Source organism: Panthera uncia, assembly GCF_023721935.1.
Source record: "Panthera uncia isolate 11264 chromosome C1 unlocalized genomic scaffold, Puncia_PCG_1.0 HiC_scaffold_4, whole genome shotgun sequence".
NCBI classification, from domain to species: Eukaryota; Metazoa; Chordata; class Mammalia; order Carnivora; family Felidae; genus Panthera; species Panthera uncia.
Genome location: NW_026057585.1, coordinates 11,757,609 through 11,782,744, shown reverse-complemented (window position 1 = coordinate 11,782,744; position 25,136 = coordinate 11,757,609). Strand labels below are relative to the sequence as shown.

At 36.8% G+C, this 25,136-nt stretch overlaps 1 protein-coding gene across 2 annotated transcripts; it reads right to left on the bottom strand.

Annotated features, from left to right (window-relative positions):
- Nucleotides 1–1,343: 1,343 nt before the first annotated feature.
- On the bottom strand, nt 1,344–18,007 carry LRIF1 (ligand dependent nuclear receptor interacting factor 1). Of its 2 annotated transcripts, XM_049616600.1 has the most exons (4): nt 17,820–18,007; nt 4,924–6,433; nt 3,514–3,786; nt 1,344–2,657 (listed from the first exon to the last, which is right to left on the bottom strand). In XM_049616600.1, the coding sequence occupies exons 1-4, from the start codon at nt 17,885–17,887 to the stop codon at nt 2,220–2,222; spliced, it is 2,289 nt and encodes a 762-aa protein (XP_049472557.1). In that variant the 5' UTR covers nt 17,888–18,007; the 3' UTR covers nt 1,344–2,219. The 2 variants fall into 2 exon arrangements, with proteins under 2 accessions (XP_049472557.1, XP_049472558.1); XM_049616601.1 differs by lacking the exon at nt 4,924–6,433.
- Between the last annotated feature and the right edge of the window lie 7,129 nt (nt 18,008–25,136).

Here is a 25,136-nt window from a genome sequence, read left to right as displayed (position 1 = left end):
AGACAGGGATGTCCTCTCTCACCACTTATTTAACATAGTACTGGATGTCCTAGCCATAACAACCAGACAACAAAAAAATAAAAGGCATCCAAATTGGCAAGGAAGAAGTAAAATTTTCACTATTTGTAGATGTCAAGATACTCTATATAGAAAAGCCAAAGACTCCACCAAAAAACTGCTAGAGCTGACACATGAATTCAGTAAAGTCACAGGATACAAAATTAATGTAAAGAAATATGCATTTCTATGTGCCAATAATGAAGCAACAGGAAGAGGAATTAAGGAATTAATCCCATTTACAAATAAGATACCTAGGAATAAACTTAACAAAGAGGCCATCACATTATCTCCAAGCCCCAACATTAATATTTTAGCATGAGGAGAACATGAAATTTCAACTTTTAATATTTTAGCTTGCTGTATTTTTAAATTGTCTACAATGCACATGTACTGCTTCTTTAATAAAATGGTTTAAGAATTTTCAAAGTAGGTAATGATTCATGAGATTATATTCCCATGATAGATAAATTAAGACAACTGCTGACTAACCACTAGATCTCGCAACATAGAAGTCACTGGTGTCCTTGAAGAATCCACTTTGGTTGAGGAGGGTAAGAAAAACCTGACTGATATGGTTTGGCAGTTCCCAAAAATGTTAAACAGAGTTAGGATATGACCCAACAATTACACGCCTAAGTATACAATCAAGAGAACTGGAAATATACATTCACATAAAAACTTACACCCTAACATTCATAGCAACATAACATCTTAGTAGCCAAAAGTGTAACCAACCCAAATGTCCAGAAACAGATGAATGGAAAACAAAGTGTGGTATATTCATATAATAGATTATTCAGCAGTTTAAACAAGAATTAAATACTAATACATGCTACAGCACAGATGAACCTTGAAAACTTTAAGTGAAAGAAACCAATCCCATAAGAAAACATATTGAATGACTCATACTATGCTTATGACTTTCCACAACAGGCAAATCCATAAAGTGTGTTAGTGGTTGTCTAGGATTGGAGGTAGGAGGATTTGGGGGGTAACCACTATTAGGTATGAGGTTTTTTGGAGGGAGTGATGAAAATGTCCTAAAATTAGGTCATGTTGATGGTTGCACAATTCTGTGAAAACAATAAAAACCACCGAACGGTACACTTTTAAAAGGTGAATTTATGGTAAATGAATTATCTCAATAAAACGGTTACAAAAAATCTAAAAGGCAGAATTTAGTTGATCAGTGTGCACTTGTTCTACTCCCTTCAGTATGTATAGGTTGTATGTGACATTACTTCCAGGGATTTATTCATCTTTTTTTGGTAAACTTTTCCTCCTTCCCATTAATCCCTATCCACAACACAAATCCCAACCTCTCCGAATCAAACAAAACCAGATGGAAAAATGTTTGCCTCCATTAAGAATAACTACATTTTACAATTTTAAAAAGTATTATATGTGGCCATTGTTCAGATTTACTTCTCAATCTGTTACATATGTACATATTAAAAAAAAAAAGAAACAAAAAAGGAAGAAAAAGCATTTGCCTAGGAATAATAATGTATCACTTTAAGCAAACATTATATAGCCTGAATTCTAAAACCCATTTTGGTTTATATAAAACTACTTTGTAAAAGCCACAAAACAAGTATCCCTCAACTCTTGAGAAATGTTTGGATATTTAAATAATACTGCTATTATACATTTTCTTCCATGAAATTAAAAAAAAAATTACAACAATTACATCATTTTATGCATAGAGACTCAGTACATACATAAGACCATTGGCAAAGCTAAATTTAGAGCCAATTTCCTCTCCTGGATTATATAATTTCAATAGTATATAATAATTGTCTGCTGTTGGAAAAACACCTGAGTGGTTCAACTAAAGATGCAAACATACAATAACAAAAACTCTGCACAAATATTCAAACTCGGGGATTTCTAATTAAAATAATAGAAAAATAGAAAATTTTTCCTTCCAAAAAAAGGTATCTAGACAAAGACTCAGATACCCCATGTAGATTATTCACAAGAATCATATGTGAATCAACCTTTTTTGTAGTCCTTAAATAAAATTTAACAATCAACTGATGAAAAAACAAGTTTCATATGCAAAGAACACCTTAATGCATCTATAATTAACTTAATGCAAAAGTATATGAAAAAAACACAGCTATTTCACTGCAGTCTTTAAGAATAGCAACATTTCATTATTTCTGGTTCATCTTCTTACGCATTTCTTCAAGAGCTGCTTCTTTCTCTCTCAGCACTTGCTTAAGTCTTCTTATTTTTTCATCTCGAATGGTTTCCTCTAACTCTGGTGGCGTCATGGGGAAAATGTCTTCAGTATAACTTTTATTAAAGGAATGACTTTGCTCAAAAGCTACATTCAAACTCAATGTGCCTTTTTGCTGGTTCTCAGGGGTACAGTGTTCAACCTCAGTTTTCTTTTCTTCTCTGGTTTTGTTGCAGCTTGTGAGAATGTTATGGTGTGATACATCTGAAGTTGGTAAAATACTGCTGACAAGTTGGGAATTGGTGACATTAGTTCCACCATTTAGAGCTGTGTTATAAGCACTCTCGGTTTTTCTCTTCTTTGTGTGATCCATCTTTTTAACGGTTTTTGCTTTTCTTTTCTTATCAAAACCCTGTTGTCATGTTGAGTAAGATTTCAAAAAAAAAAAACAATTATTGCCACATAGACAGTATGCTGTCAAATTTAACAGTCTGCAGGTGACAAATACTTATCAATTAAACTCAACTCAACAAAATATATTGAGAACTCTAGCAAAAAATTGTTTACCATTGTACAGTGCCAAAATGAATAGCAATGTCCTAATGATATTCACTGAGAATAAACTGCTTAATTCGCATTTTCCTGCTTAACTATCAGATGTATTGATCTATCGCCAAAATACAACAGCCATTTATAAAGAACCTGAGAAACAGAATTGACTTAATTTTGTTTCCTTGTGCACAGTAGGCACATATGTGGAAGCTTTTCATTGGGAAAGGTTGAGCAGTCTCTGATCTAAAGCACAGAATATTACACAGTGTAATAATGATATATTTCTAAGTAAAATAGGCAAAGTCATAGGGATTTTTTTTCATCATTGACCAAGTAGATTTCTTAAAATGTCTGTATTAAGGGTAATACTGCAACGACCATCTGCATGCTTGTATTTTCCCTACATTTGGTTATTTATTTTAAATAGGGTCTTCAACGTAGGATAGCTAGTTTAAAAAGTTATGGCCATTTTCTTATAGTTTTTTAATGAAAAAAATAAACAGGTGAATAAAAACACTTAAAACGTCTTCTACTCACTGGGGATACATTTTTACCTTTGTGTATTTGGTTCTCTTTAACACCAAATGTATATAATATATACACATATGCAAATCTGAAAACTACCATTCATATTAATGCACAAGACTAAAAAAAGAAATCAAGAAAATACACTCATGAACGTTTGTAGTAACTACAAAGGACACAAAATATATTACCTGTTTTTTCTTTTCCTCCTTCTCTATAAACTCCGTCTCTTTATAAGTATTGGTCTTCACCAAACGGCTTAAGGAATCAAAACCTTCTCCAGAGCCCAAATGATCAGGAATCCGAGTAAGGCACACTCTCAAATCTTTAGTGAGACCAAATATCTTTTTAAATTCAGCATCATTCTTCAGATGTGATACCTTATTGCTTCCTCCTTGGGAATGGTTCTTGTCATTCCTCTCTTGAGGAACTTTTTCTAATGTTGATGCCATCTCATTCTGGATCTGCAATTAAGAAAACAAAAACACACAAACAATACTGCCAATTACTTAAGCTATTTCATCAGACTGGCAACTAAGTGATCATCTCATCTTACTTAAAAAAACAAAACAAAAAACATCATGCTCTAAAGTCCTAAATGGTTGATTTGCATTACCCTTGCCTTACCACCCACACTCAAAAAAACGAATTTAACTGGGTACAAACTTAAACTGTTCCTCCACAATTTCTCATTTACTTTGCTTTCTTGCACTAGAAAGGTTAACAGATGAAATAATACAGACTAATGACAAGTCAAAAAATCATCTATATAACTTTAGTTGGAAGTTGTAGTCTTCTGGAAAAGTCTTATGCCTTCAATCAATCTTAAACTCCTTCAGAATTTACCTCCTTATATCTCTGGAAGGGGAGAAACACTGACATTATTAAGGCCTCTAGGCAAGGAAAGAGTGGGCCTAAGTATTTAGTGAGCACAGACACACATATCTTAAGTAGAACAGAAAAGTAACTATGTGGATATGTTGAATAATTAAAGAGTCAGAAAGAAGGGCTTAAAAAAAAAGGAAACTTGTCTACTTAACAAAACAAAACAAAATCAAAGATGTTGATAAATCCTATTTCACAAATGACTGAAAGGTACTGATTAGCACCATCCTACCCCTTCTACCATCTACCTAAAAAACTGCCAGATATTTCCCTACCATCACAAAATAAACAAACAAAAAACCCAGCTCTCCTATATGTGTAATATTGATCTTTTCATATACTAACAGTAATCTAATAAATACATGCATGGACACAGAATTTACCCAGTTTCGAATTCACATTATCTTTCACCAATAAACCTTCTTGCTCTATGAGTTTTTTGTTTGTTTGATTTTGTTTTAAAGCTTTGGCATGCCAAATGAATTAAGAGAGAGATACTGTTTGCACTCTCTCAATTATCCTCCTCAAACATTGCCTTCAGATGAAAGCTCTGACTTAATTAAGCATACATGTGTGTATGGTATGTGTGTGACGGAGTGGAGGATGGGAGAAGGGGGGGGGGGGAGAGGTATCATAGGTAACTAACTTTGAGAATTAAGAAAGAAAAATTTTCTATATAGATAGAGAAAAAGAACACCCTGACATGGGAAAATTACCTTTGGTTCTTGGTCTCTGAAAACACACTGTTGTGAAGTGATAGTTGTTGCGTCAACAGAGGAACTTATTTTCTCTATGCTCTGGATGATATTTCCTTTTCTGGGGGCATTCTGTACTGTACTAAATCCATCTGGAAAGTCTGGCTTTGTGAATAAAATCTTACTCTGTTTTAAGTAGTTAATGGGTTGATTCATATTATGTGGGTTTGGGGTAGAAAGAGATGGTTTCTCCACTTTTTTATTCTTCTCTGCCCTTAGATTGATCATGGAAGCAGGCTGAGTATTTGAAAGTGATTTTGTTTCCATCTGGTAAGATTTACTTTTAGCCAAAACAATGTTTACAACCTCTCTGGATATTTCTGTGACTGGGCTTGAACTCACTATCTGTGATGTATCTTTTCTTGGTGGAATATCAGGAGAAACAGAATTCTGTTGGTCAATTTGTGATGGCAAAACATCTGTCCCCTTTTTAGCCAATAGATAGACTTTCCCATTAAACATAACCAAAGCATTATCTTTAATAGGCATACTTTTGGACTGTGTCCCACTAGGACTGACAGTGCTCAATGCTGGCATATTGATAGTATTATCTCCCAAACTTTTCCTATCTACAAAAGTTTTTAAAATCTTGGAAGCCACATTATTTGAAGACTTAACAGGAACAAGAGATGGACTGCAAGGCTGTAGATTTTCTTGAAAAATCCATTTCACAGGAGCAGCTTGAGAATGCTGACCACCTTTTAATTGTGTCTCTTTAGCAACATTCACTGGCATTTGTGTGGTATTTAGAATCACTGGCTTTGCTATTTCTGTAACAGGTTTTGGATAAATGTTTTGAAAGTTCTTGGTAACTACATTTTTCACTGTGTTTACAGGAGATACGTAAATAACGGTTGGTATTTGGGAGGCCTCAACTGTTCCTGAGGTACTTGTGGTTGCAGTTGCAAGTATCTTTTGCTGAACTGAAGGAGGCAATGAAGACGCTGGTACAGATTTCACTTCAGCATGGGCTGGAATCTGTAAATGATGCCCAGAAGGCAAAACTGGAGACTTCACAGTCATTGGAAGACTCTGAGTATTTACTAAAATATAAGGTGAATCGTTTTGTGTTGAGGAGGGAGAAACAGCAAATGTTTGCATGGTGAGTCCATCAATTTTCACACCATGACTCTGAACTTTAGAAACTGATGAGGTAAAATTTTCAGTTCCCACAGAAGTAACTCTAACTTTTTCTGCTGTATCTACTGTTCTTGTTAGAAAATAGTTTGAAGAACTGGCTGGCTGAAAAATGGGCAATTGAACTGATGCACTTGTGGAAGAGCTGGAAATCTGAGTCTGAAAAGTAACTTGAACTGGGCTTCCTGTATTCCCTTTCAAAGCATCAGACATGACTGAAGATTGAACTAGCGGTATAAGATTTCCAGAAGAATTAGGAATTGGAAGTAATTGCAGAAGATTTTTTCCATCCGAGCCAATCGTCTGAACTACTTGGTACATGCAGCCTGAAACACTTAAAAGAACATTGAGTAAATAAATACAACATACTAGACGGTATATACATTTTATTTAAAAACAAATATTTGCAAATATTATTTTAAAAAGATAAAAATTTATAAAATATGATAAAAGTATATCATTTGTCACTTTGAGTTTTCAAAGTGAACTATTGCAAAACAAAGATTTTAAATAGAAGTGATAATCAAAGATAATGATCAGCTTTGATTTAGAGTTTCTCATATGATTAAGCAATGGGTAGATTAAACTTTTCTAAGGTTTTACCCCGTATAAAATTATGCTTACTAGAATATGTTCCTCTTAAACTATGAGCATCCTCCCTTCTCTTTTTACTTGAATTCTTCCTTCTTGTCCTCCTCCTCCTTTACTCTGAGCGACCAGGATTCTCATTTCACCTCCATTTATGTACATTCTATTTCCCTCACTCTTTTCTACCCTCTATTCAACCTGTTCTGTCCTCTTTCTACTGACAGTGACTCACAAGTCATACGGTCAGCCATTCTTCTTTTGCTTAAAGTCATTTCTTGTGGTGATACCTTCGTGTGCCACATTTTTGAAGACTAAATGGAGTTACTCATGTAGGAACCATTTTCTTCTTTGACTTAGCACATTTGAAGTTTGGTGCTAAATAGCCCTTGGTATGGGAATCACTCACATTTGTTCCAACTATCTGTCAATCCATATACATAATAGCAACACCATTTCAGCTAAATAATTTTCAGTGATTGTGGAACACACTGGGTTTTTTTTTTAACCTAGCCAATTTTGATCCTGATACTTATGAGCCATAATTTAGTACAGACTGTCTGATTTTTTAAAAATCCAAAATATATCAATATCTGTTGTATAATTAATTTGTAGATTTCTTAAATGCAGAGATCCCAAGTTATTTATGCCAAAAACCACCTTTCAGTTCCTGGAAAATACTAAGCTCTCATGGGACCCAGAGTCATCACACATGCTCTCTCTCTACCTAGGTACTCTTCTCCCACCCATATAACTCAAGTCTCAGCATAAATAATACTTCTCAAGAGAGATATTCTCTGACCACCTTAACTATTTTTGCTCTTCTTTCATTATTAGTTATAATATTACACCTGTTAATTTCCTTCATGGTATATCACAATTGGTAAATATATATTAATCCATTTCTTCGTTTGCCTATAGACTCTCTCATGCTAAATTCTAGCAATGTAAATGCAGGGTTCCTGTCCTACTGACAGTGTGGCCTTATATGACAGAGATCAAATGAAAACAAAAACTTAAGACAAATAATAATAAAATTAGAATTCTCAATGATATAAAGGTGTGTTTTACTGACTGTAGGCATTTTTAAAACCTTAGGTATTAATAAAAATCAAACCCAAAAACTGTGTATTCTAGGAAGCCCTGGAACAATGATTTTACCTTTCCATAACCCAAAATAATATAAATATATCTTTTTAAACATTTAAAACTGTTTTCTAGCCACTTGATAGTGCTTCAAAATGTTAAATTGACTTTTAGCAAATTAAAACTTAATCTCGAAAGAGAAGCATGAACATAAAGTATGAATTCTTGCTTTCAGGATTTAAAGAGGAAAGCCTACCTTCATCAACTCCCCACCCCCCAGAAACATATAAACTAGACTAGAATTTATTCAAATTTAATTTATTCAACAAAAATTTACTTGAGGGTATGTTATGGTACAGGCCACAGGCTCAGTAATGGGAAAAGGGTGAGTAAACTACAGCCCGGGCCAAATCTGTCTCCTCCCTGTTTTTGTGTAGCCCACAGGCTAAGAATATTTTTTTTTCTATTTTAAATGATTTTTAGAAGTCACAAGAACAGTATTTTGTGGTATGTGAAAACTACGAGATTCAAATATCAGTATCCATAAATAGTTTTATTGGTACACAGTCACACTCATCTTTATTGTACTGTAAATGGCTGTTCTCATGCTACAATAGCAGAGTTGAGTAGTTACACCAGAGATGATCACACGGCACCCAAAATCTGAAATATTTACTATTTGGAACTTTACAGAAAATGTTTGCTTGCCAAGCTAGTTCAACCCACAGTCCCGAAAAGAACTTAAACTGCTGGTTGTATGTGCATGTAAACAGGCAGTTATCATTAAGTAGGATAAGTGATACATTACATTTGAATGAGAACAAAAATGCTTCCTCCTTTTCTTAAAACACTCTCTTCCCAAGGTTTCCTAGATATGAAATTCTCTTACTGCTGTAATGATTCCTCAGTCTGCTTTGGCAACTCATACATACTACTTGAATCAACCTTCAAATACTAGAACGCACCAAAGCTGAGACTGAATTCTCTCCCTACTCTGTAGGCTTTTCCCAATTATTTCTTTTATGTGCATGACTTCAATTATATTACCATTTATACAGCAACAATTAAAATATTTCTATCTTAGCTCTTTTTGAGACTCAGGCTTATATATCCAACTTCCCTCATGACATTTCCATTCAGAATCTCAAATACACCTAAAGCTCAACATGGTTTTGTCCAGTTTTTTTCTATGATAAACAGCATACCATCTATTTTAGATGCCTAAATCAGAAAAAAGCAATTTCCTGTTTTCTAACCATCTATATTCAATCTATCACAAAATCTTATTGACGTTATCTCCTAAATTTCCCTTGATCTTTTCAATTCTTTCCAAATCATCTGTCTCCATTCTAATTCAAGCAAACATCATCATAACTGGTCTTTTTTTTTGTTTTTTTTTAGTGTTTATTGGGGGAGGAGGAGCACACACTAGAGAGGGGCAGAGGAAGGGGGACAGGAGGATCAGAAGCAGGCTCTGTGCTGACAGCAGAGACATGAACTGTGAGATCATGACCTGGGCTGAAGTCGGAAGCTTAACTACCTGAGCTACCCAGGCACCCCATAACTGGTCTTCCTTTATTTCAGCCACATCCTCTCCCTTTCAAAGCTTTCAGCATACTAAAGCTGGCTCTTCCCTGCTTAAAATATTTCAGCAGTTTCCCATTTTCTTTGAGCAGTAGAAAGAAAACCAAGAGATTCTGATGCAATGGAAGCCAAAGAAGAGAGTTTCACAAAACTTGGGCAATTCTATTTACTTAAAAAAAATTTTTTAACATTTCATTTTTTGAGAAACAGAAAGAAACAGAGAGTGAGCAGGGGAGGGGCAGCGAGAGAGGAAGACACAGAATCCAAAGCAGACTCCAGGCTCTGAACTATCAGCACAGAGCCCAATGCGGGGCTCGAACCACAAATGTGAGATCATGACCTGAGCCGAAGGCAGACGCTTAACCGACTGAGCCACCCAGGTGCCCCTATTTATTTTAAGTTCATTTATTTATTTTTTCAGAGAGAGAGAGCACGCGTGTGCGCGCATGAGCAGGGTAAGGGCAGAGATAGAGAATCGCAAGCAGGTTCCACACTCAGCATGAAGCCTGATGCCAGGCTCAATCTCATGACCGCAAGACCATAACCTGAGCCAAAATCAAGAGTTGGATGCTTAACCAACAGCTACCCAGTCGCCCCTGAGAAATTCTATTTAAAAGTTTCTGAGAAGTCAAATAGGATGTAAATTAAAAATCTACTTGCATGAGTGGTATGAGGGTCACTGAGGGCTTTAAAGAGTAGTTTTGTGGGGGGGGGGGGGGGAGGTTGCAGAGGATATTAAGATAGAAAATACAGACAGCTCTTATGAACTTTGACTGCAAAAGGGAAGATAAAGACTGGCAAGTAGATGGAGGCTAAATGGGGTCAAATAAGAGATCTTTTTTTCTTTTTAAGGTTAGATGAATGAGAGCATATATTAATGCTCATATGATTTACCAAGAGGAAGAGGACAAAAAGGGCTAAATGAATGTAAGGTTTGATTAGGAGATAGGAAATGGGAACCAGCAGTCAGGCAGAGGAATTGAACTTTAAAGAGGGGTGAAGAAATACCTTCTTCCATTGGCACTGAAAGAGAGGTTAGGCACAACTGCAGTTAGGCTTATAAAGCTTTGGTGTCAAGAGGCTGAAGTCATTCTGATATAATGACTTTTATTTTTCTGTGAAAAGGACATGACATCATATGCTAAGTATAGGAGCAAAAATAGAAATTTGAGGCAAATCAAAGATTTGAAACAGTCTTTGAGAGAGAACAAGATGACCTCAGGCAATATCAGTCATCAGGTAGTGCTGATGGCCCAAGGCTATAGGTAGTGATTATGAATTTATAGTGAGACCAATCTGTGCTCTTGTGAGATTTTCTTGTTCCACTGGGTATACGCAAAGAGAAAGCAAATCCAGGGCTGGGGTGGTTTCAGAAGAATGGGGGAAAAAAAATCAAAGAGGAACAAAAGAGTTTAGGATATTGGTAAAAATTTATTAAAATGATGGAATATAGAATCTAAACAGGATGAAAAAAAATAATAAGACAAAGGTGAAAGTATAAAGAGAAAATAAAGGGATTGTTGGACTGGAGGGCCAGATAAAGTTAAAAAATGATCAGAATGGGAGTATTTAAATAAGTAAGCTAGAAATATAGCAACTGGTGTTCAAAAAGAGGATGCCTGAATCAAGAATTTCATAGATGCAACAATTTTATCTGACAACAAGAACTACAGAAGTGGATGGATGGCAGCAGAATGCAGAATAAGATCAATGGAAAAAAAAGAACTTTGTACTGAAAGACCAGATGACAAAGAGATTATCCATATAAATGTTAAAGTCATGTAAGATTAAAAAGATGATTGTGATCTATGTGCCAAATTTGATTACAGGAAGTTGGTAGATGATGTTAATGAACCACAATTAAGGCCATCTACCAACTTCCTATCACTGATATGCCAAAAAGATGTCTTGAAATTCACGCTCTTCTGCAGTCTATTTTCTTTCCCATTATTCTACTAAATTTCATTCTCAAAGATTACCAAATGTGTTCTCACAGTTAAATCTATCTTTATTCTATTCTCATTTTCTAGGTACTTCCGGCTGAAATTGACACTGCTAGCTAATTAATTATCCTTCGTGAACAGATCCCTAACATGATGTCCATTATGCACAATTTGCTTGTTTTTCTTAATGTTCCCTTTCTTATTCTGCACTTTAAGCACCCACTTAAGACTATTCCCCAAAGCACAATTCTTGATCCTGTTTCTCCTTCAAGACATTCTTCCTTAAAGATTGTACCAATTGCTTCAACTACTGTGTCGATTGCTTGAACTATTTCCTTCAACTATCTCCTTTGCAATAATGACCCTCACAGTTAGATCCATCATTCCTATCCCCTAATATTGACCTCGGTTCCATTTTTGTGATGTCCTACCAAAATCTTTCACTTTTCATACCATGATGTTTTTTGAAAACCATGACTTTAAAGTTAAAATTACTCTCTACTGAAAACTAGTACTCTATTCTACCATCTAGTCATATGCCAGCACTATTATTTCCCAAGTCACTTTGGTTTTAAATCCCCCACTCATCTCTGACACCTTTATTGCCCTTATTTACCTTTGATTCACCCAGAGCACCTTGTATAGATGCTTACAAAGTGTAAACACTCAATAAATGTACAGTGAATGAATCACTGCATCTGTAAAGTTTTGGGGTTTTTTTTTCCTTTTTACAGCTCTTACTCATTCTTCTCCTTCTTCACCACTGCCACTACCATGACCTAGATCAGACGTGTATTACCTAGGACCTGTCTAGTCATTATCTCATTCCTGTATTTTGCTGTGACTTTTAAACTAGTTTTTGTGACTGCAGCCACTACTATTACGTATCTCTGGCAGATTAAATCATTGTTTTCATACTGTTACCTCCTTTCTCAAACTTCCAATAATACATCATTGCCAATTCAGCTTGACTTGAAAATTATCTAAAATCTAGACCCAACCAATCTCTACAACAGTACCATCTCTCACTTCTAAACACAAAATCTCTGATCTTCCCACAGAGGTCTCTTTGCTATTCTGGATTCTCCCATGTACGTTATTTATTCTAAGTATTCTTCAAGTTATTTTTTTTTTCCTTCTCCAGCAATTTAAAACATAGCTATAAATTGAGGATCAATTCCATCTTCTCCATGAAATATTTGCAAGTCACTCAAACTCACATTAATTTCTTCCAACTTGAAATCCATAAAGCACTCCCACTAGTGCCACGAATGCTACAAGTTATATAATGCCTTCTAAAAAATGAGTAAAATATTGTTTTCCTTACAGTCAGAGACTATACTGTTTACTTTGTAATTGTTCTCCCAATGCCAAGTACAGTAGGGCCTCAAAAAATTATGTAAAAACTAATGTATCCCTTCCAAATCTCCATTTTAACTGAACTGTCTCAATACCTTTCCTTTAGTCTTATTTAGCTTATTTATGCACTTCATTTGTCAATAATATCTAGCCCTCAGATTAAAAGCTTCAAAGAGCAGAACCTATGCTTTTATAATTATCTGTGTATGGGCATGCACATTTTTAACTGGTATGGTTTGTAAACAAACGGCACATGCTTCTGATACTTCATTCACATATTTCATTATGTGGCCTCAATGTGCCTGCTTTACAGAAAACATACCACACAAACTATTTTCAAGTCTAATCATTGATTACACTCTTCTCTTCCATTTCCCCTTCAAAAAGGGAAGGAAAATAGTTTCTTCTATGTCATTATATCAACAGAGATTCACATAATCTACCAAAGACATAAATTCCTTAAGGGCAAGTTATGCACTTCACATGTAAATCCTCTACACCTAAGAGAGTAACTGGCACATTGTAAACAATAACGTTAGCTGAATTAACTCCTGCGTGTCATCATTAAAAACAAACACACACGACTTACTAGTAACAAATGGAATAAGTTCTAAATATTAAACTGAAATGAACAGGGTGAAATTCACCCTTCTCCAATCAATATCCATTTTTTCCCCCAGATCTAGAAGAGACCTGCCACGAGAGTAACTGTAACTAAAACCTTATAAAGATTCTGTCTTCTTAAAAATCATACTCTGCAAGCTAATGTTAGAACTAAAATTAGAACCAGATTCTACATCCCATGCTCTAGTTTTTCACTTAAAGATTTAAAAAAAAAAATCATCAATGTGCTAATTCCTTTAAACCAGTTGGTATTTGAACCGAGAAACTACGCTGGAAAAACTAACAGTTAAAGACTTTAAAAGGCAAAAGAAGAATACACTAGAAAATTATCAGGCTTCTAATCTTGGCTCTTCCAATTATTAGTTAATTAATTTTAATAAATTTACTTAACCTCTTTGAATATGTTTCCTCATTAGCAAAATGGGAATGATAAGGCTTGCTGTAAAGCAAATGAAATGACGGGCTGGAATTATGATAAGCTTCTAATAAATGCAAGTCATCATACTCCACTAAAATATACAATTGGTGTCCAAGAATAAGTAAATGAATCAGGTAATTTTTGACAATGTAAGAACTTTAATAAAAAGGTATGAGAACTTTAGTAAGTATATTAAACATATTTATATAACTTCTAACTTTTTTTATTCTAATATCAACATAACACATTCACAAGAAATGGAATGAAAAAAATTTCACAGGCTATTGAACATTTTGTAGATATTTTTGCAAAATGCATTTTTTTCAACAGCTAGAAAACCTTTTCTTCCATCGTACCATCTATGATTTAACATTATGTACATACCCCATATACATGTGATAATATATACAATACTATATACTACATAATATTATATACATAATAGATAATTATTATAAATAGCTAACACTAATCCTAATAAACAGCCCAGTAATGTGAGTATTACCATTACCATTTTATAGTTTGAGGTTTGGTAATATTAAATAACTTATTCAGAATTACATGCTCCCATGGGCAATCCCATCTATATACTTTCTTGTATTTACTTTAACATAAAGCAAACATAACAAGGTTCAAAAAATTCAACTGCATGAAGTGAGAGATTAATGAGAAACAGATTTCAGTTAGCCTGTAAGGCATACATGTCAATGTCCTTTTGTTACACACCCAAATAGTAAAGATAACACTTATGGGGTACAAAACTAAATGCACAATAAACTGACAATGAAACATTATGTTTCGAACTAAATCAAGCCTGCTGGTATGGACACTCATTTTAGCTCCCCATTTAAGAACAAAGGATTAAGAGCAGACAGAAGCCAATTGCCAATCACATCCTAACTCTTATTATTGTGAGATGTAGCATCACAGGCTTTTATTACAATACATCTAAGGTGCTGACTCAAATCTCTATTTTCAGCTCTGACTCTGCCTGAGTTTCAAATTCAAATACCTCTGCAATCGTTTTTTTGGTGTGTTCCTCATCTCAATTAATTCACCAATATCTGTCCAGAGAACTGGCATTATAATTGATCCCCCTTTCTTTGTGCCAATTCACTAACAAAATATGCCTATTTTCCCTTTCATATTTCTCTGAATCCAACCCTTACTCTACATCAGCTGGTTCAGGTCTTCAGAATCTCTGAAAGGACACTTAAGTAGAATCTTTATACACCTGATCCCTCATTCCCAAATCCACACTGCCATCAGTTATCTAAAATGTATGTGGGAAGTGACAACCTTTTCATAAAATCCTCTGAATGATCTCCAGTAGATGAAGTCTAATCTCTCTAGCAGAGCAAACCAAGCGCTTAAGAGCTACCTATTCATCCTGCTTACAGTAGAGAATCAAACAAAAATACCAATAGCTAATAATAAACCATACTGGTGCTTTATTTACCAGTTCCCTCTGCTTGAGCACAGCCTGCATTTATCTTTAATTGGAAAGTTGGTATCTACATTCCCCAACTCAGGTGCTCCCGAACCCTTTCTACAATTTTCTTTCTCTATGCCCTGACAGCATCCTGTGCGTAATGCTATTTAAAACTGTATTACATCATCTTCCTCTTAGCTATGAGGTTTTTCATGGGCACGGTTCATATCCTCTTCTTTAGTTAGTCTCTCCATTTAGCACAGTTTATCACTTAAGCAGGCACTCAGTGAATATTTTTCAACAAAATGTTTGAACTATACGGATAATAATGGGAAACTAGGACATGAACCTAGGTCGTTGTAACTCCAAAGTTTACATTCTTTATACTTATACCATTCTAACTCCTGTTTTGCTCTTTGTAAATAAAGCCCCAATCTAAATAAACTTAATGCGTACTATCGCATAGATCTTCCAGATTTTTCCTTTGTACTCTAAGAGTAAATTTGATCCTTACCCTTTATGCCCTGATGAATTAGAGATACATTAAGCAATAAACATTCTGTAACGCAGTGTTGAAAAACTCTACAAAAGCAGCAGTAACTCAAGAAAAATCCAACAATCAATAGAAAATAAGAAAATCATATACTCATTTTAAGTTTATGAAGATAATGATTCAATACCATCAAAAATATTACCAGAAAAATATGAAACCTAAGCTTTCAATAAATTCAAGAACTAACAGTAATCAAATGATTTATAAAATTATACTTGCACGTCATGCAGATTGTTACTTACAAAACAGAATAGAATACGCAAAGCAATAACCAAAATAAGAGTCAAATAGCTTCATAAAGGCATCTGATAAATGTCCCAAATATGTGATGTCAAACCCCAGTGATTGAAGAAACAAATGCATTTAAAGATGATGAAAACAATGCATAAACCAACGAGTTAAGAACTCCCAATGACTTACGAATATAATCAAAACATAATTCAATTGGTAATGTTTTAAAAAATGTCAAATATAGACAGCCAAAGGTTGAGAAACTGGATAAAAGAGTTAAAATACACAAGAAATATAAACGTTAAGTTCTTAGTCTACCCTATTTCTAATATTGAAAAACAATGCAATCCTAAAACAAACTATATTAAATTAGGGTAAGCCAGATGTAATCAAATATCCAGGTACCAAAACAAGGGAGAAGAAATGAACAATCATTAGAAAGTAATTCTACTTTTGAATCATCTATACAGAAATCTACCTCTGCCTCTCCTCTCCCCCCAGCTTCCACCAAAGTAAGCCAACAAACAACATACGTACACACAAGCTGGCTCTTTATTCGATTTGAAAAGCAGTGGTTCTTTCTTGGCAGTTCTTCAATATTGCTTTAGCTCAAGGCGATTAGTTATTTCTTCTTAGAATATTATGCATGTTTTTCAGTCGTTATTATAATTCTGTTTTGTATCTACTTGTGATGAAAAAAAACCTACTACCTACTTCCTGGGCTAAAATTTGTACAGAAACAAACTTGTATTCTTAAAATAACAACAGCTAACACATAAATAGTGGTTTTCTGTTTTCCTATACCCAGTATTTTACACACACTTCTTCTTTTAATTCTTAAAATATCTCTAAGCGCTCTTACTGGAAAGGCGACTGGAAAGAAGGCACTTAGTCATACAAACAGTATCTGTCAAAGCTACGATTAAATTTAGGCAGCCGGATGTTCTTCAAACATAATTCCTCTTCCGTGATTTTTACATCTCAATTTCCAGGCTTTCTTTACATTTTTCTTCTGCAGAGAGAGCCCCATAAGTTTTTTTCCACCACTTATTATACCTCTACTAACTATGGAGCCTACAACTTAAAATATTCGATCTTCGCTCACAGTTCTGTTCCCATTTTACTTCATCTTGACCAACATAACCTTTTCTTAAAAAAACTGAGTCAGTGAAAAACTATTTTGTAAATGTGCAACTACGTACGTACGTACGTCTTAAGAAATACTACACTCTCCCTACGTCAAACATAGCTCCTCTACAGAGACATCCAATTAGAGATGGCATTCTCATCTGTCCTAAAGGATCGATTTTACACGAGAATTACTCTGTCTACTTTTCTTTCTCTTCGTATAAAACTATCATCTGATTTTTGAAAAATCCATTCCTTCACGCGAGATCTTTTCAGCGTCTAAATTCATATACTCAACTACACAAAAATTTTTCCTTTCCTTCTCGCTCTCTTAAATACTACCTATTTTCACTGATGGTCCAGCGCCACCTGGGCTGCACTTGCGTGTCCGTGCTGGGCGCTGCGTGTTTTTTCTGCGAGTGCGCAAGAATCTTCCAGAAGGTTTTAGTCACACAAGATTGTCGGCCATGTTGGTTTTTCTCTCCCGTGGAGCTCTATCTACTATGTCGCCTACGTAACTTGAGACGATGGAGTCCTGCGGAGCCACGGCCGAGGCTTGCCTGCGTCAGGCTCTGAAGAGGCTTTACGTTTCCAAGAGGGGCGCGCTCCGAGGGTTCTGAGTGGCCCCGTGAGGAGCACTTGCCCCGCAGTCGCTCCCACTGCGGAATCAAGCTCATTTGACTTGCACAGAGTCCGCAAACGACGGCCGACTCGACACCCTGCTAAGAGACGGGCGAGGGGCGGGTGTGTCGAGCGAGATTCGAAACCGGTACTTACCACTTCGAGGCGTTGCCTGACTTTTCCTCTGCGGGTTTCAGGAAGACCCTCCGTAGGTTATTGGACATTTTTGAGGGGTCGGAGGGGCCAGCACATCCAGGAAAGTGGGCAATGGGGGTGGGGTGGGGGGGGGCGAGGTCTCTCCAAGGGGCGAGAACCAGAGCGATAGAATGTTTCGCAGCAGGTGTCCCGGAGCTAGACGGGTTCGATGACGAAAGGGGAACGACGGCTGAGAGGGCGTATCCCCAGCCTTCGGAGGGAGGCGACGCCGCCACCAGAAACCGGAAGAACCAAAGCGGCTGACGACGCTGCTCGGGCCCTAGGCTTTGAGAGGAGCGGCCCGAGTCTCCGCCTCCGCGAACCTACGACACCGCTCCTGAGCCACCCGGAGTCGGCGTAGGAGGCGTGGCCTTAATGGCGCCTCCCTCAGCACTGTCGGGTCTGTGGAGAAGTCTGCGCTGGATGGGCTCGACCGACCCCGCCCACCGAAGCTGCCAGCCCAGCAAAGCTCAGTCAGCGGCTTCCGCGATCGTCACATCCGGTTGCCAAGGTGACTGGCTCGCTAAAGCGCCGCCCTGTGAGACAATCCAATCGCAAGTGACGTTTGCTGGCTCTTCTTCCGGATCAAGTAACGAATCACAGAAGAATATTCTCCAGATACCTACGCAAAATAAAATATTTCCGGGGTCAATCGTAAATTTTCTGCCTTTGTGTTCGTCGCTAGTGTATGTTTTTCTTTCCCGCCAGTGCTTTAAAAGACGTCGGAGGGCTGTTTTGGAGTCGCCATGCACTCGTGGCGTGCGAACCTTGTAGACGCCTGCCTGTAGCCAGCGGCATATTTATTGATACTTCTTGGAGTTTCTATTCTTCTCCTCTTTCTTGAAGCTTTGCCTCCAGTCTTAACCTAAACTTTTCCTCCACCACACGCTCATGACTCGGTCAAAATTATTATTTATGGTCATACAGTTAATTAATTAATTCTTTAAAAATTTCATTCCCCATAAAGGTTTTTGTTTTGTTTTGTTTTGTTTTGCACCTTCATTTGGATCTCCAGAGAGAAACTTTTCAGGAGTCTCTTGATTCCCGTTGTTAAATAACTTAACCAAGAAACAGGTTAAGTCTGGCTTAAAGAGTAGAGACTTCTAGTTCAGCTGGGGCTAGAAAGAAGTTGTGGGAGGAGTGGTTTAGAGGATCGTTTTATCAGGTATAGGCAATAAAAATGTAAACTGATTCATACTGACCAAATTTAGAAGACAGGCATAAGATGGCTAATTCAAAGGTTTATGTTAGTCTTTTAAAAATGCTGGTTAGTTATTCCCCAAACTCCTTAATGAGCTAATACTGTTTAAAGAACTTGATGTCCTGATCCATTAACAGAAAGCAATAATTTCCAACTGCTGTAACATTTTGTTACAAGTTAGTTCCAGTGATACAAGACTCCAGTATGTCTAACTGGCATATTTATCTTTCAGTCAAATCTCTCTCTTACTGAAGAGGGGGCAGGGTGGTGAACCGTGTATATTGCCTTGATTTTGGTTATCCTCCTATCTATGAAAGCAAATTATTTGAATAGATTGCCCATTCTTGGCTTCTTCCATGTTTTTATCATTTACTTCTTACTTTTTGCATCTCAGTTCTCCCTTATCCATCACCACTTCCTATAAATGAAATTCATTGTCACCGATTGAGTTCCCTGGGAAGCAAAGTACTTTGGAATGCAGGAAGTTTATTAGGGATCAGTAAATGGGGAAGGGAGGGAAAGGAAGTAAAATTGGGAAGAGGGAGAGGTGCTTGGGTGGCTCAGTCCATTAAGCATCTAACTCTTGGTTTCAGTCAGGTCACCATCTCATGGTTTCATGAGTTCGAGCCTGGCATCAGGCTGTGTGCTGGCAGTGCAGAGCCTGCTTGGGATTCTCTCTCTCTCTCTCTCTCTCTCTCTCTCTGTGCCCCTCCCCCTCTCACACTCTCTCAAAATAAATAAACAAAAAATGGTGGGGGGGGCACCTGGGTGGTACAGTCAGTTAAGGGTCCAACTCTTGAATTCAGCTCAGGTCACGATCTCACGGTTTGTGGGTTTGAGCCTGCATCAGTCTCTGTGCTGACTATGCGGAGCCTGCTTCATATTCTCTCTCTCTCCCTCTGTTTCTGCCCCTCTTGTGTGTGTGTGCCTCTCTCTCTCTCAAAGTAAATAAATAAACTTTTAAAAAATGGGAAGAGGGAGAAGTTAGGTTGTGATGCCCCATCTCAACAAAGGCCTTAGCCCATCCCACACAGACCTTTAAAATGCAATGCACTTTCAAAGTTCTCCCCAGTAGGAATGCCAGCTTTGCCAAGGAAAAGTGTTATGACCTTAGGCAAAAAGGATCTATTTAGCCAAGGCAATTATTCAAGGAGGTTGATAGCTGAGACATGTCTGCTGGCAACACTCCCAGCAACTGATGGTATAAGATCTTTATTCCTCAAGGGAGTTCCCAGAGATACATCACAGCATCCACTGTACTCATTAAACCTCTCATTCAACTGTTGCAATTAATGCTGTTTTTCACACATTCATTCAGACCTGTACTCAGCAGCACTATTTTTCTTAATCTTCAACTTCTTTCATCAATGTTTTTATTAAAGTATACTTGGCACACATGTTACATTAGTTTCGGGTGTACACATAGTGGTTTGACAATTTTACACATTATCAGCAGTATTATTAATTATTCCTTCACTCCCGGTGCCACTGAGAATATACTTTCTTGGTTTTCCTCCTCCTTTTTTGTCTACTCAGTTTTTTTTTAGAGGTTCATGCCTCCCTTCTCAGCCATTAAATAAAAGAGTTTCTTAAATATTGATCATTGATCCTCTTATTTTCTCAAACTGTCATGCTTTCTCAAATGATTTCAGCCATGCCCATGGATTTAATTACCACTTCTCATTGTTATACTAACTACTTACATAATACTGTATGCCAACCAAACACTATTCAAGTGTTTTACAAATATTAACTCATTTACTCTTAACAACTAGTAAAAAATTACTACAGATAAAGAAACTGATGCACAGAGAATAACAACAGCATAGATAAAGGGATGAAAGTGAGGCCAAAAAGAAATTAGAGCATATTAAAATACATATCTTTTTTTTTTAAGAGAGAGAATGTGAGCATAAGCGGGAGAGAGGGGTAGAGAGAGAGAGAGAATCTCAAGCAGGTTCCACACTCAGCATGGTTTCCAATGTGGGGCTTGATCTCACAACTCTATGATCATGACCTGAACTGAAATCCAGAGTTGGATGCTCAACCAACTGAGCTACCCAGGTGACCCTGAAATATATATCTTGATAGCAAAAGATATTGACAAACTTAAGCAACAACTGACAGAAATGAGTAGATTCAAGTGTCAATAAATGAGGATGATTTTACAACACACATCTCTGAGAAAGTAATAGTTAAAGCAGACAAGAAATAAGATATAAAATTTGTAAACAACACAATAAACCAGATCAAACCAGTAGATATGTAAATAACTCCACTCATTGAATAGTTCACCATCATATTTTTAATTAATTTACTTACTTAAGTAATCTCTACACCCAATGTGGGGCTCAAACTCATAATCCCGAGATCAAGAGTCACATGCTCTTCTGACTGAGCCAGTCAGGCACCCCCGTTCACCATTCTTTTTAAGCATATGTATAATGTGTATAAAAATAAGCCATGTATTAGGCGACAAGGGAAGCCCTAATAGTTTCAAAGTATCAGTACTCTACAGACTATGCTTTGCAACTGCAAATTTATTAAATTAAGTTTAGAAAATACATAATAGCTGTAAGACATTTAGAAACTAAATAAGTTATTACTAAATTACCCTCGAAGTAATTATGAAATTATGGAAATTAAATGACAAATACATTTGTCAGAAAATAAGAATATTAAAAACAAATGAGTTAAACATTCAATTTAAGAAGTATTGGAAAACAACAGAAAATCAAAAGAAACAAGAATAAGAGAAGTATATCAACAACAACAAAAAAATCATTAAATTCACAAGACCAGGACTTGTTCTTTAATCAGATCAATGATAGAGATAAACTGTTAGCAAGAGTGATCAAGCAAAATGAAAAGATAAAAGTAAGCAAAGTGCAGAATAAAAAGGGAAAATAACTATAAATATGACAGAGATTTTTGTTTGCAAGTACTATGAAGGGAAATTATAATACAATACAACACTTACTGAATCCTTTTACAATGATGAACTACCATTAGCTGCTAGTTCCTTTATCTAAATTATAAAAGGCAAACATTTTAAGAACTAAGACAAATTTTGAAAACTGAGGGAGCTGAAAGCTGTTTTAAAACAATGATTGTGTGTGGCAAGGGAAGAAAGTAGTCACAGTCTGGGGTGGAGCACAGTTAGAGGACACAGTGAAAGAACAGGTTGGAGAAAGGAAGCTTTAAATTATTTCTATTGTCTCTCTCCCACATTGCCTTGGGACAATCTATGTCAGTCTACTCAGAAGAAACTTAAGGTAGTAACCCAGATCTCTGGGTAAGTCAGCAAAACAACACTGCTGAGGTGAGGCATTGAATAAAATTAATTTTACTCGGAGAGGCAGGTGCTCATTTCAATATATCTTTCTTCCTCGAAATCCTAAGACAGATCACAGACTAGGGACATAGCTCCTCCAAAATTACACCTTCTTTAAGTCCAATAATACCTTGACTGGAGGAGTTGGTTTGTAGGGAGGCAGCAAGTGGGACTAATTAAGTGGTTTGAGGATCCCTGGAGTTCTGTGTCCTAGAGCTCAACCCACCTACTCCTTCCTTAATTCTACTAGAAAATGACATAGATAAGGGTCAGGTCTTTGGCCCTTGCCCAAAACACATTACCAGGTAAAGCAGCCCAAACCAACAGGAGAACATGACATCACAAACCAAAGTAACTAAAAACTGAAGGAGTACAATTCTATCAGAAGAAAGCAGATGGAATTATTGAAACACAATACAATCTGAAGAACATTTACAAAAACAAACCAAACGTTTATTTTATTTTTTAAAGGATTTTAAAAAATGTTTACTTATTATTTACTTTGAGAGAAAAACAGTAAAAATGGGGGAGGGGCAAAGAAAGAAGGAGAGAATCCTAAGCAGGCTCTACACTGACAGTGCAGAGACCAATGCAGGTTTTGATCTAATGAACCATGAGATCCTGACCTGAGACAAAATCAAGAGTTGGACTCTTAACCAACTGGGCCACCAGGTGTCCCCAGACCAAAAATTTAAATATGCACTGTCAATCAAATTAAGATTATAAGGAAAATTAAAGTAATAGGAAACTGCACTCTCTCTTTCAAAAATAAACATTAAAAAATTTAAAAAAGAAATGAGTAAGGGAGATTTAAAAATGTATAATAATAGTGATATTAAGATTAACACTATCAAAAAGAGAATGTCCTAAATGCTTCCAAAAGGAAGAATACATTAGTTATATAATGCTGTGTAACAAATTACCACAAATTTAGCAGCTAAAAATTTCCCACACGTTTATTATCTCCCAATTTTTGTGGGTCAGGAGTCCAGGCACAGCTTAGCTGAGTTTCCTGTTTTAAGGCCTCTCACAGGGCTGCAATCCAGGTGTTTTCCAGGGCTGGGGTCGCGTGTTCACATGAGTCAACTAGTCAAAAATCCATATTTAAGCTCATGTGGTTGGTGGAATTCAGTTCTTGTGGCTGTTGGACTAATGGCCTCACTTTCTTGCTGGTTGTTTTGCCACAGGTTTTTCTCAGTTCCTTGCTATGTGGGCTATCAAAACAGATTTTATTTAGTAACTATTAACAGTAGAGGAAAGCTCTAAACCCCATTCCAACTTGTGCAGAAGTGACTGGTTGTTTTAAAGAAGAGTTGGGGAGGGGTGAGGGAAGGCTCAAGTAGAGTCAATGAAGTGAAAAATTACAAAAGGTTGGTCAGTGTAAATGTAATTAGGCCAGCTGTGTCTGCTAGCTGGCAATGATAAAAGTTAGAATTCTATGCTCCCACAGAGACTGGGAGACAGGGGACCTATACTTCCTGACAATTATATTTCAAAGCAATTACTTTCAGGTCCTTGAAAAAGACACATCTGAGTTGTAGGAGATACATATATGTCTCAAAGAGACAGAGGAAGGACTCATAATTGTAAGCCTGTTTTATTTTTTTTAATTTTCTTTAATGTTTATTTACTTTTGAGAGAGAGGCAGAGTGTGAGTGGGGAAGGGTCAGAGAGAGAGAGAGGGAGACACAGAATCCAAGGCAGGCTCCAGGCTCTGAGCTGTCAGCCCAGAGCCTGATGTGGGGCTCAAACTCACAAGCTGTGAGATCATGACCTGAGCCTAAGTCAGGCACCCCACTGACTGAGCCACCCAGGCGCCCCTGTAAGCCTGTTTTAGAAAATGCTGTAAGAGAGAGGGCAGGGACCTATCATTAGGGGTTGGTTAGAAAAGACAGTAAGTTCTCCTGGCAATATTGAGCTTTATCAGGAAGGCATTTATTTTAAGGGGTAGTTAGGGTCATCCTAGGGACACAGTTGTATGTTGCTAAAAGTCATACTGGAGTTTGGTTGTGTCTTACTGCAGAGATTTGGATGCATGCTTAACCAACTGAGCCACCCAGGCACCCCAACAAACTAGAATTTAAATAAAAATTCAGAAAAAAAACCCACAAACTTATATCACTAAAGAGTTGAAAAATTGACCAAAGGTAATGGAAAGTGAAAACCCTGTAGAATCTAATAATCCCCAAATGTCTTCCAGAGAATGTCCAGCATTTCACTGAAAGAACACAAGTCTTATTTTTTAAAATTCAAATCCAAGTTATTTAACACATAGTATAATAATGTTTCAGAAGTAGAATTTCTTTTAAAAAAATTTTTTTTAAACGTTTATTTATTTTTGAGACAGAGAGAGACAGAGCATGAACAGGGGAGGGGCAGAGAGAGAGGGAGACACAGAATCTGAAACAGGCTCCAGGCTCTGAATTGTCAGCACAGAGCCCGACGCGGGGCTCAAACTCACGGACTGCAAGATCATGACCTGAGCTGAAGTCGGATGCGTAACGGACCGGGCCACCCAGGCGCCCCAGAATTTCTTTTTTTAATGTTTATTTATTTGAGAGAGAGAGAGAGAGAGAGAGAGAGAGAGAGAGAGAGAGAATCTGAAGGAAGATCCAGGTTCTGAGCTGTCAGCACAGAGCCAAATGTGGGGCTCAAATTCGTGAATTGCGAGATCTTTGCCTGAGCTGAAGTCGGATGCTTAACCGACTGAGCCACCCAGGCACACTGGATGAAGTCTTTATGT